This window comes from Eutrigla gurnardus (genome assembly GCF_963514095.1).
Source record: "Eutrigla gurnardus genome assembly, chromosome: 18".
NCBI lineage: Eukaryota > Metazoa > Chordata > Actinopteri > Perciformes > Triglidae > Eutrigla > Eutrigla gurnardus.
The window spans coordinates 2,491,065-2,504,224 of NC_139929.1; the positions used below are offsets into that span (position 1 = coordinate 2,491,065).

General features: G+C 43.1%; 1 protein-coding gene across 3 annotated transcripts in view; it reads left to right on the top strand.

Moving 5' to 3' along the window:
- The window catches only part of rps6ka3b (ribosomal protein S6 kinase, polypeptide 3b), a 33,680-nt gene that overhangs the window by 15,530 nt on the left and 4,990 nt on the right, over positions 1-13,160 (top strand). Inside the window, exons 1-15 of one of the 3 annotated variants that reach the window (XM_084033859.1) lie at positions 5,769-5,884; positions 6,804-6,920; positions 7,461-7,542; positions 8,762-8,842; positions 8,966-9,045; positions 9,520-9,626; positions 9,710-9,747; positions 10,145-10,287; positions 10,690-10,760; positions 11,075-11,163; positions 11,671-11,735; positions 11,815-11,917; positions 12,004-12,113; positions 12,655-12,780; positions 12,869-12,958. In XM_084033859.1, the coding sequence (XP_083889985.1) occupies positions 5,774-5,884; positions 6,804-6,920; positions 7,461-7,542; positions 8,762-8,842; positions 8,966-9,045; positions 9,520-9,626; positions 9,710-9,747; positions 10,145-10,287; positions 10,690-10,760; positions 11,075-11,163; positions 11,671-11,735; positions 11,815-11,917; positions 12,004-12,113; positions 12,655-12,780; positions 12,869-12,958 (1,413 nt within the window). In that variant the 5' untranslated portion in view covers positions 5,769-5,773. Of the gene's footprint in view, positions 1-5,768; positions 5,885-6,803; positions 6,921-7,460; positions 7,543-8,761; positions 8,843-8,965; positions 9,046-9,519; positions 9,627-9,709; positions 9,748-10,144; positions 10,288-10,689; positions 10,761-11,074; positions 11,164-11,670; positions 11,736-11,814; positions 11,918-12,003; positions 12,114-12,654; positions 12,781-12,868; positions 12,959-13,160 lie in introns of those variants that run through there. The other 2 variants (XM_084033857.1, XM_084033858.1) reach the window with 2 other exon arrangements.

Here is a 13,160-nt window from a genome sequence, read left to right on the forward strand (position 1 = left end):
GCAATTTGGAGTTATTTTGGATTCCGTAGCGACGACGTGTTACAAACACAGGTACTGTGTAAAACATGCCGAACAGCTGTGGCAACTTCCAGAGGAAACACAACAAACCTCCATCACCACCTGCAACACAACCAGTGTTTCCCCTACCATTGTACAGGCCAAAAAAAATAAATCAATACTCAAAAAATAAGCTACCTATCAATTAATTCATAAATCAATAATCATTTACATTAGGAGCGCCTCCGCGCAGCACAGTAGACTTGCTCCGCAAGATGCGCGGCCGCAACAATCCTCGCCGCGCGCTCCCGCTACGTTTTTCGTGTACTTTACAGCTTGATGTTGTTCTGATGCCGTTCCGCCTCGTTAAACCACCACGATGTCGCTTTCTACTTTGAAAACACGGAGTTGACACTGTATTTTGACAAGCTGTTGCACTCTTTAGACTCGTGGTGTGAGCGGAACCGGACCGGTACCGGAACCGGACCGGTGCATTTATAAGAAAAATGCCGCTGTGTTTCTCCATCCAAAATCCGCTTTCCTTGCGCTGCCTGCTCGCACAGATCCGCTCGTGCGCACATTCGCTGATGCAGGTCGAGTGTTTAATATAAATATATGCAGAGACGGCGCTCCTTAAAAACAACATCCACCCATGCGTGTGTAGTATTAGGACGTGATGACGTTTGTACAACCGGGCTAACGGGCCAAAGCCCGTTTGGGCTGGAGCAGTGTGAATGCAAAGCCGCGGGGGACCCCCCTGGGGCAATCGTGCCGAGGCACGCTACTGATCGCGCCCTTAGGCAGCCTATGTTAATAAAATAAGGATTGTTTTTGATAAGCTGTGGAACTCTGAGTTAACCTATTTCTACCTGAATTTCTATGAACTATCAGGCTGTTGAGTAAACCTATAACTTATATTTTACTTGATAAAATAAGACAATATATGCACTCATGTCGTTGTAGTGTTTTACAGTATCTGTAGCTATTAATGTGATGCTCATCATTTTCCAGACATATTATTCCAGCCCCTAATTTTGGATAATTTCCATCAACTGGCACCTTAATAAGTCACTCTCTCCTTGAATCCTTGAAAACCTTGAATACACTCTGGTTGAACAAAAATGTTGAATGCAAATATAATAATTGCAGAATTGCAGACTGCTTGCTGTGCCACCTGACTTAATCCAACTGCACCAATACACCATCCCACGCTGTATAGGGTTTTTTCGGCGGGTACCACCGGGCCTGAAAAAAATTCTAGGGGAAACACTGAGGGTACCTATTATAGCAGAAAGACAGGAACTGTATAGCTAATATGCACACTTCAATATTTGTTTATTTATCGCAAGTCATATCTCATCGCAATATTGAACAATGGTATCGCACATCGCAGATTTTCCTCATATCGTGCAGGCCTAACACACACGCTTTGACCCTTCCATCCATCACTACAATAAACTAAGGACTCGACAAACTCGTGTGACATCATCTCATGTAATTACCATACACCTGTCTACAAGCAATCATTCAGACGTCTTTATTTAAACCTCGGCACTATTTAACGTCATTCTCACATTTATTTTATTTTTTATACATACTTGGGCATCGAGCCTGAGATCTGAGAGATCACATATATGAAAATAAATGAATTAATGACTAATGATGGAGACTAAACTTCCTGAAACAAACTTTTTGAAAACGTTCTCTCTTTAAAATAGTAGTGAATACTTGAAATACAATACTTGGAATTAGTATTATTATGTTTTATTTTGGCTACTTGTGGGGCAGCAGAACTACACAACAAGCTGCGACATAATTAGGCACGGGGCGCATTTCAGGTCACGATTATCCTCGACAAAATAATTGCCATCAAAATATCCCGATAATAATCAAAATGTGCATAAAATTCTTAATAATACCAATAAAAAAAACTCTGGATTCTCTTTACATTTTGATCAAACAATCATAAATCATATTGTCTCCCTGCATTAATAAACAATAAATACATTTCAGCAAATGTTTTTTGTTTTTATATGATACTTCCTGTATTTTTTTAAATGAAATCAGGATTTATTTTTCACTTCTCCACATTATCCTGATTATATTTACGCTCTTTAAGCTCTGTTTTTGGTCTCCACCACCTCTTTTAGCTGCTAAATGTTCCACTTTCTTCAGTGGGTTTCTGGATATCTGTACATTTGGCCCAGTTCCACCTTGTCTTGTGTCCTCGCTGGTGTGTGTGTGTGTGTGAGTGTCTGTTTGTGTGTGTGTGTGTCTGTTTGTGTGTGTGTGTGTGTGTGTGTGTGTGTGTGTGTGTGTGTGTGTGTGTGTGTGTGTGTGTGTGTAAAACAGTACACACTCATGGAAGGCGACAACAGGTGGAGGTAATCCAAGAAATGTCACACATCCTTTGGACAGTCCACACTGGCATTGTGTACATTGTGTTTGTGTGTGTGTGTGTGTGTGGGGGGGGGTTGTGACAGGTGGAGGATCCACATTGTGTCCCTGCTGGACTGTACCATTGTGTGGGACTGTACCATTGATATCGGACTCTCCATGTAATTGTATTTGATTTGCGTCACTGTTTGCCGACGGTGCGTCAGCTCATGTTTTTATTGGTTTTATGTAAATACGCCGACGTCACGGTGTGTGTTTGCTGTGTGTTTGCTGTGTGTTGTATGTGATGACATCTATGATAGAACAGAGAAAAGAAGATCTCCATATTTGAGGGACTGAAAACAGCATTTCCTGACATTTCTTTATGAAAAATGCCTTTTGATGATGAACAGATGATGAAAATAGTTGGTGATTATATTTCTGTGGATCTGTTAGTGGAATTAGTTTTCCTTTCATTTGTGGTCCTTCTGTAAAAAGCTGTCTCCAAACATCATGTTGGTTGTTTAGAGGACAATAACATCTCATTTAATGTGATGAACAAGTGACATAATAAGTAGACTGAATACTGACCATTGGATTGATACAAATATGGAGTTTACCACAGCTGGAAGGGGCTGGAAAAGCATGGAAATGCACCTGGAAGTGCTTGACTTTGGTGTACGAACCCTGAGTGTGGTTCAAGTGCATTTTTGAGTGAGTGAGTGTGTGAAAATAGAAGGGGGAGTTCTTCCCGTCGTGGTGTTCGGTCATTGGTGGGCCGGCTCTGGAGGGTCGGGGATCTCCGGGACACCTGATGGAAACTCTGGGTGGAAGGTTACAGCTGTGCCTGAGTGTTGGTGGGGGGGTGGTGACGGTGGGGGATCCCGCTTCCCATCCCAGTTTGGATCCCCCCCTCCTCCCCTTCCTATGGGTATCCCCTCACACTCACTCACACTTCCCAGTCCCGAGCAGCTCCCTCAGAGTGATGATGACTCACCGGGCGGCGGAAGCGTTCGCCCTCACCGGCCTCGTCCGGGCGCTGAGGAGCCGGCTGAAGGCGCTCCGACGCCTCCTGCTGCGACCGGCTCAGAGCCGCTGGGAGCCCACCAGGAGGACTGGGGGGACGGGGTTAGGCTGCTGTGGACCAGTAGGCCCCAGTATGGCTGTGAGTAGTCACCAGTGTGTGTTTGTGTGAGCTTATCAGACAATGAATCTCCGGCAGATCCAACTGGTTTTACTGGTCTGACGGAAATCAGAGCGTGAACATTATTAAGAGATAACAAGGTAAATAAATATTGACTTTTTCTTACATGTTTAGAACACTTTTATAAATTATCAACATAATTAAGAGGAAAGGGGCTGCATAGAAATCATGGAAAATACAGTAAACTTTGTCACCCGCTCGTGTATTTATGAGTGGCATAGATGTGTGTGTGTGTGTGTGTGTGTGTGCGCGTGTGTGTGTGTGTGTGTGTGTGTGTGTGGGTTTCATGTTACCTCGACCCTCGTCCTCTCCAACCCTGACGTGTCCAAAGATATAACACCGTTAAACAGACACCACCGCTCCGGTTTGACTGAGTGCTTGTTGACAAAAACCCCACAGAAGTGTTCAGATGTACTCAAGTAAAAGTACTTGATTACAAGTAGAAGTACTGGAGTGTTATCGGCAGCGATAAGACCCTCCCGTGCTGATTGTGGTCCGGCCGGCAGCGGAGGCCGTGTGCAGCGTTTATGTTGATTAGATCTGAGGGCTGTAATGTGTCTGGCGGAGGTTTCCAACGGTCTTAATTAGATCCGACGGTGGACAGATGTTAACGAGCTGCGGAGAGCTGTCGGCCTGTTTGTGGAGATTCTTATGAATGCATTTTAAATGTGAGCGTGTTTGTAAAGAGTGACTGAAATAAAATGCGTCTTATCTGTGACTTAAGAGAAATATTTGTTTTTCTTGACAAAAATGTAATGTAAGTTGGGTTTTTTTCACATTTTTAAATAAAAAATAAAGAAGAAAAATTAGATTTACCTACCTGTATTTATACATACATATATGCACATACACAATATTCATACACACCACCATGTACACATACAAACATAAACATACATCCATAAACACATACAGAAAAATAAATGAAAGACAAGAATAAAAAAATGAAAATTGGGTGAAAACAAACTCTAAGTGCCGTTTTAAGAGATGTAAGTGTGTCCTACCAACTGTGCACAGTGGAGATGGAGATTAACACTAACGGGGACAATAATAGGTTAGAGGCAGGTGAAATGTGTGTGTTTTTGTGTGTGTGTGTGTGTGTTTGGAGCACAGGTGCAGGTTGCAGTATTTAATCCGTGTGATTAGGAGGTGCTACATGAGCATCCTGTCGCTTCGCCTCGGATCCTCCATCTGCGTTCTGACTCACGCGCTCGCACGAAAGAATTCATCATCTTCTCTTCAAACGTCTCACTGATCTATTTTCTCACGCCGTCAGCTGCATCCGTTGGGTTTCTCCGTCCGCTCATCAGCTGTTTGGTTTTTGGGGTCTTTCTCTGCGTTCAGCGACTGCATCACGATGGAGGAAGCTCGTTAAAACAACATTTTACACCTATTTAATGAAGCATTTTGTTCCAAAAAGGTTTAAATACCTCCACTTCCTCTCAACTACTGCTATTCATAAATCTGGATTGTTTTGGAGATGTTGATCCGTACACATCGGCATCTTTTCTCACCAGCAAAATACGTTTTTTGATCAAATCTTGACCCGGTTTCTTGGATAATCCATGAACGTTGTTGTAAGCAGTTTCATTCAGAAACTGGTTGTAAATACTGTAGTATTTTAATTGTCTGCTCCTTTTATACTCCTATGCTGCTATATTTCAGAACATAATACCGCTTCTTTTTAATCCACTTTGTTATCTGACAGCTTAGGTATCGAGTTAAAGTTAAGATGAGTAGATTAAACCAGGTACAACATTAAAACGCTGCTTATTTATCACTGTGTCATAATTAATATGTATTCATTTATATACTACTGCTGACTGCAGTCAAACAATAATTCAATACAATTATTAAATGTTTTATAGAATAATGTAATAATATAGCACACTGAAAGGGGGACTTTTACTTTTGAAGGCAGGACTTTTACTTTGAAAAATGAAGTATTTCTTGTAGTGAAGTAACTCCGACTCCAGCCTGCAACATTTTTCCATGAGGAAAAGAGGGAGGTGAAGCCACAGAGGAGAGGTGAGAACGGTTCAAATAAAGATAGAAAAGGTGAGAAATGGGAGGGAGGGGGGGGAGGGAGGGAGGGGATGTCTCTGTGGGAGAGAGAGGTAGACACAGAGAGAGAGAGAGAGAGAGAGAGGAGGAGTGTTCAGCCGGCGCCGGCTCCATCCTGTAGCCTCGCAGTCGATGCACGGGAGCATGTTAGCGCCACAGAGCCTCTGCCGCAGTCGGGACTACAGGACCCAAAATGCACTGGGGCGCCCGGCAGCCAGCAGGTCGCCCGCCTGGGAACTACAGGTACGGGTATGGAAAAGGAGAGAGTGATGCAATAGAAGCAAAGCTGGGGGGGAAGGGGAGAGGACAGATAGGGATGGATTTGGGATGCGTAGAGCCTGAGAGGATGATGGGAAATGTAGTCTGGATGTTCACCTGTTTATTTTGGGGTTTTTTGCATTAATATCAAGAGTACAGAAAGAGAGGAGGCTTGTTAAAGAGTTTGAAGGAGGGATGTTGTCACACAGGATGGCATCATTAGTCACTCAGCTACAGCGGGAAGCAGGTATCGGGGGTGGCTCCATGACAACTGTTCTACCGCGTGTGTGTGTGTGTGTGTGTGTGTGTGAGAGAGTGTGAGTGTGTGTGTTGTTATTTCCCACTGAGCGGATGACGAACATTCGGGAGCGCTGCTCAACCTGTTGTGTGATTCACTGAGAAGTGAAGAGGACAAAACTGAAGAAAAAAAAATATCGCTGCTCTTTTTAACATGTTTTTGTTTTTGTTGCTTTTAATGAACTGCATTTCCCAGAATGCCTTTTAGGTTATGAACCTGCTCCATCCAGCTGTTGTTGTTGTTGTGCTTTTTGTTGTGTTGTCACTGATTATGATTATGTATTGTGGTCATTTTCACACAGTTTTAATTCTCCTTGTCCTCCGTTTCCTGCCCAGGAGCTACAAATATAATGTATCTTATAGAGAACTCCCCGTCAAATAAACAAAACAAGTAAAGAAATGTATGCTTTTGTATGTGGCCAAAAGTATGTGGACGCCTCTGCGACATACTTTAATGTACTTTTGATTGTTTTTTTCTGATTTGGGTTAAATTTCTTCATTCTAATGAAGGGAAATATTGATGCAGTGATGTGTGTGTGTGTGTGTGTGTGTGTGTGTGTGTGTGTGTGTGTGTGTGTGTGTGTGTGTGTGTGTGTGTGTGTTACAGGATGACGTACCAATCAAGGAGATTAACATCACTCATCATGTGAAGGAGGGATCAGAGAAGGCCGACCCACGACAGTTCGAGCTCCGTAAAGTCCTGGGACAAGGCTCCTTCGGCAAGGTGTGTTTATTATTTATACATATTAATATATAAATACATATGAATAATACATATTTATATATAAATAAATATGTAAATAAGCCTGTCAGCGTGTGTGTGTGTGTGGGCCTTAAGTGTGTGTAAACGTGGGTTTTGCTTTTCAATCAAATCCACTATAAATGTTTTCCCTGTGCCAGTGTTTTTAAGAGCCTGTTGCCGTGGAGACGGCAGGCTAAGGGGCCCTTCACACTTCCCGCTCATTATCATATCATCATCTTTATGAATGAACAATTACCCTCCAGCTTGATGCTCTGTGTGTGTGTGTGTGTGTGTGTGTGTGTGTGTGTGTGTGTGTGTGTGTGTGTGTGTGTGTGTGTGTGTGTGTGTGTGTGTGTGTGTGTGTGTGTGTGTGTGTGTGTGTGTGTGTGTGTGTGTGCTGATCTACATGAGTGTGAGGCGAACCCAAACAAATTAAATATACACCGCCGAACAATCACACAGCACATTACACTTGTCACACTTATTTTACATACATGAAAAAAAATGTGTGTGTGTTTTCAGGTGTTCCTGGTGAGGAAGGTCACAGGGCCGGACGCCGGTCAGCTGTACGCCATGAAAGTCCTGAAGAAAGCAACACTGAAAGGTACGAAGAGGCTGACTTTGTGTTGTTATGAAGTCCCAGATACACCAGGAAACCAAACGCCCTCCTGTCTGGGTTCATGACATCACATCGGCTGGTTTACCACAGCTGGAAGAACACAGAATACTCAATTTATCTGGGATTTAATATCAATAACCAGATGAAAAGGATGCTGAAATAACTCCATCATGATGGGGATCAGTAAAAAGTGCTGAGTCATGCTTTGTTAGGTCTGTCTGGTTTTCTGAATGGAGTCTGGTTGATGGTGCTAGGCTACGCTAACATTGTAGCTGCTCCATCAACACTCCAAATAAGGTCATCTAGACTTAAATACAGCAGAGACCTTGTTGTTTGGACCACAGACAGTCTCTGGTTCCTCCACATAGTCTGGTCTGGTCTCTGGACTAATGTGGGCTACTATCTAGACCTCTGGGGGACCACAGACAGTCTGGTTCCTCCACATAGTCTGGTCTGGTCTCTGGACTAATGTGGGCTACTATCTAGACCTCTGGGGGACCACAGACAGTCTCTGGTTCCTCCACATAGTCTGGTCTGGTCTCTGGACTAATGTGGGCTACTATCTAGACCTCTACGGGACCACAGACAGTCTCTGGTTCCTCCACATAGTCTGGTCTGGTCTCTGGACTAATGTGAGCTACTATCTAGACCTCTGGGGGACCACAGACAGTCTCTGGTTCCTCCACATAGTCTGGTCTGGTCTCTGGACTAATGTGAGCTACTATCTAGACCTCTGGGGGACCACAGACAGTCTCTGGTTCCTCCACATAGTCTGGTCTGGTCTCTGGATTAATGTGAGCTACACCTGCAATTACCTGTGAAAATGGGATTTCACACCTCAACACGAGACTGGGCTCCTAAAGTGACTCAAGTCATGCGCCACCTGCTGGCAGAAACAAATACAGCATGCTCCTTTTTCTTTTTAGTTTTTCTCTGTCTTTCTCTTCTCTCTGGTGAAAATATTTCTCTCTTTTCAAAGTTCTTGTCGTTGATTTTCTCCTCGTGAGTCCGTGTCGTTAAAAATAGAAACACCAAATAAGGAAAGGATGTTTTATTTTGGCTTTTCTCGCTAAGTGCTTCGTCTCGTGATTGATGTGTTTTCCACTGTGTGTGTGTGTGTGTGTGTGTGTGTGTGTGTGTGTGTGTGTGTGTGTGTGTGTGTGCGTGTGCGTGTGCGTGTGTGTGTGTGTGTGTGTGTGTCCAGTGCGTGACCGTGTCAGGACAAAGATGGAGAGAGACATCCTGGTGGAGGTCAACCACCCCTTCATCGTCAAACTGCACTACGGTGAGTCAGCCAATCACAATACCACCCTGCGATGACTCACCAGCCGCCGCCCCCCCCCCCCCGCCCCCCCGTTTCAGCAGGCAGGAAACTCCTCAGATGTTATCTTTATTCTTTCCTCCTCAGCGTTTCAGACGGAGGGGAAGCTGTACCTGATCCTGGACTTCCTCCGAGGAGGAGACCTCTTCACTCGCCTCTCCAAGGAGGTAACTCCTCTTCATCACTGATGGTTTAAACACAAGCTCTGCCTTTTATTTCATCTAAAATGAGCCAAACTGGAGAATGTAATTTGATTATATTTTTTTTAATTTTATTAAAAATAAATTTGATTTTCTACTCAAGTAATTTAACCCTAACCCAGTACAAATACTTCCTTTATTCCTCAAACATGTTTTCTCTATCCTGCCTTCAGAAAACTTTTACTTTTAAGTGATTTATCTGCAATTTTTTTTCTACTTTTTTTTCCGTTTATGTGTATATATATATAGGTAGGTGTATATATAACTTTTTTATTTTTATTATTATATATTTATTTTTTATTTATTTCACTTTTTTTGTATTTCTTTTGAAAGATAAAGAAAATATTTTATATATGTTGTGCTGTATAATGTACTCCAGTTTAAATTTAAAAAAAAGAAAACATTTCTGCACATTGAAGTTTGGGTCGCGTGTCGTCGTAGGTGATGTTCACAGAGGAGGACGTGAAGTTCTACCTGGCGGAGCTGGCGCTGGCCCTGGACCACCTCCACGGTCTGGGCATCATCTACAGAGACCTGAAGCCAGAGAAGTAGGAACGAGATCACGAGATCACAGCACACACACGTCTGGTTTCTTCTAGAATACATTAAAACAACATTTCTGTTATTTCAGCATCCTGCTGGACGAGGAAGGACACATCAAGCTGACCGGTGCGTAATATTACACCTGATCTCTGTGTGTGTGTGTGTGTGTGTGTGTGTGTGTGTGTGTGTGTGTGTGTGTGTGTGTGTGTGTGTGTGTGTGTGTGTGTGTGTGTGTGTGTGTGTTACTAAACATTAATATTATAAATATTATTACGAATACATTAATATTATAAATAGTATTACTAATACATTAAGATTTTAAAAATGATTACTAATACATTAACATCATAACTAATACATTTACATTATTAACATTATTCCATCCAGACCATCCCATGGTCTAACATGATCAATTACAATTTACGATAACAATTGAACAATTGATTTCCTGTCAATCAATCAATCAATCAATCAATCAATCAATCAATCAATCAATCAGTCCTGTTTTCCTCTGTGAGTCCAGACTTCGGCCTCAGTAAGGAGTCCATCGACCACGAGAACAAGGCCTACTCCTTCTGTGGGACGGTGGAGTACATGGCCCCCGAGGTGGTGAACCGGCGAGGACACACCCACAGCGCCGACTGGTGGTCGTACGGCGTGCTGATGGTGAGAGGACGCCACCACCGCTCTGATCACTCTGATCACTCCACATATTAGATAAATATATGACTTTAAATCTTTAGAAAGATTTGTGGGATTCAGATTCAAGTAATGTGGATGTAAATGAAATAATAATTATTATTATTATTATTATTTAGAATGATAGAAATAGTAGTAAAAAACTTAAAATAATATTGAAAAAATAAATAAATGAAAATAAATTCAACAGTGAAATTAAAAATCTAAATTCAGTTAAAAAAATAAATAAATAACACTGCCACGCTTAAAGTGAGGATATAATTGTTATGTTTGTAATGAGTTACATTTATTTAAATTGCATTATTTATCTTTTTCAAGTGACGTTAAGGAACTCAGTTTTCCCTCTTTGATGTTTGTTGTTTGTCTCAGTTCGAGATGCTGACGGGAACGCTGCCGTTTCAAGGCAAAGACCGGAAGGACACCATGACCATGATCCTCAAGTAAGTCATCCTCTCTCTCTCTCTCTCTCTCTCTGGCGGTTTCTATTACAGCTCGCCGTTCACCCGAGACGAGGCTCCGGTCCTCCCTCCGCTGGTTTATGTGAGAGGAGCACTCAGAAGGAAGAGGAAGATGAAGAAGGGACGAGAGGAGAAATATTAACCCGTCCTGCTTCCTCTCTCATTCACGCTGAATGAAAAGCGCTGAGTCGGCTCTCTGCGGAGCGCTGACTGCGTTTCCTGTGTGTCACGCCGTCGTCTCGTCTTTCAGACGGCTGAGCTTTAATGTCGACGCTCTTCTGTGTTTGTGTTCGCAGGGCGAAGTTGGGAATGCCGCAGTTTCTGAGTTCAGAAGCTCAGAGTCTCCTCCGGAACCTTTTCAAACGCAACCCCGCCAACCGATTAGGTAAAAACCTCTCTGATTTAATATAACATAATAGAATAATAATAATAATAAAGACATGCTGCATCGTCCGGAAATAACATAAACTCAACATGAATCCAAAATCAAGGCGGACACGTAAATCATAATATATGCATTTTGCGTCCTGATCAATAAACATATTTAAATTCAAACTGAATTTTGAAATTCCCGCAAGATTGTGTGAACATTTCGTACATTTGAGTCATCTGGAATAATTTTATTCTACTTTTTGATTTAGTTCTTGTAAATCTATATTTAATACAGACGTCTCGGACTGCGGTTAAACCGCCGTTCAGTTTCTGAGCCAAAATTAGAATATTTTGTGTTTTTTTTTGCTTCAGTGACAACCAAAAATTATGACTTTAATTTCAAGATATTTGGAGCTCTAGAAAAGTTGATCTCTATGTCCCGCTGATTAATCCGCCGCTGAAAGTAGTCCCCAAACGAATGCAGAACCCTGGAAGCTGACAGCTGATGTTTGTGTTGCAGGAGCCGGCCCGGACAGCGTGGAGGAGATCAAGAGGCACAAGTTCTTCAGCACCATCGACTGGAACGTCAGTGTCTCCGTTTGAGTCGCCGTTGTTTCCCTCAGACGAGTTCGGATGTTTAACCCTGATTGTTTTTCTCCTGTAGAAACTCTTCCGCAGAGAGCTCCCGCCTCCTTTCAAACCGGCCTCGGGACGACCCGACGACACCTTCTACTTCGACCCGGAGTTCACGGCGAAGACGCCCCGAGGTATAGACCACCGCCTCCTCCTCCTCCTCCTCCTCCTCCTCCTCCATGCTGAGTAGTAAGAACCTGTTTGTGTGTTTGTGTCTCAGACTCGCCGGGCGTCCCTCCCAGCGCCAACGCCCATCAGCTGTTCAGAGGGTTCAGCTTTGTGGCCATAACAGAAGAGGACACACAACCACTACCCAGCACTATCGTACAGGTACACACTTATATACACACTTATATACACACTTATATACACACTCTACTTCATTATACCTCAGAGGCTTTTATAGAGACGGAGCTCACTTTAGACAACAAAACAACAAAACCACAAAATCTTTACTGAAGTGTTCTGTATCCATGAGTGTGAGTGTGGATAGATATAAATATATTAGAGAGACTTTAAAAGAGTTTGTTTATCTGAAGGAGGAGAATCTACTCAACACATCTCGAGATTAGTATAAATATTTACAAAATTAAAAAGTACCTCAAGTTTGTACTTAAGTACTTGAGGAGTTACATTCTTCCATATTTCATCGTAGCGTTTCATCCATGTCTGAATGTGATGTCAGAGAATTGTGAGGCAATTTCAAACAATAATATTTAGAAACTAAAAGTGTTTTCTGATGGCTGAGGGTCAGAACCATTGACCCCTGCTCTCTGGGACACAAGTCCTGGTTCTGGGTCCTGGTTTTGGATCCTGGGTCTAGTAGTGATGGTGTTCTGCTGCTAATAACCTTGTTGACGTTGGCGTGCAGAAGCTCCACAGAAGCACCTCCCAGTTCTCGGACGCCTACGAGATCAAAGAGGACATCGGGGTCGGCTCCTACTCCATCTGCAAGCGTGCCGTCCACAAAGGCACCGGCATGGAGCACGCCGTCAAGGTAACACCACCACACCCACGCCACACCACCATCTCACCTCCAGCACGGGGGCTTTTTAAGAAAAACGCCGTTTATTTGGCTCTGGTAGATCATCAACAAGGCGAAGAGAGACCCGACGGAGGAGGTGGAGATCCTGCTGAGATACGGACAACATCCCAACATCATCACGCTGAAGGACGTGAGTCCAAACTCACATTCACTTCACTGGATGCAGGAAGAACAGACCAATGTGCATTTCATGACTCAGCCGGGGTCGTTTGAGTCGGTCAGACCTGAATATATCTGCGTAGCTGGTGGACAAAATGAATGACTCACTCTTAATTATTCCAGGTTAAAATATCGTCCTGCTGCTGCTGCTGCAAACATGACCTCAATGAATC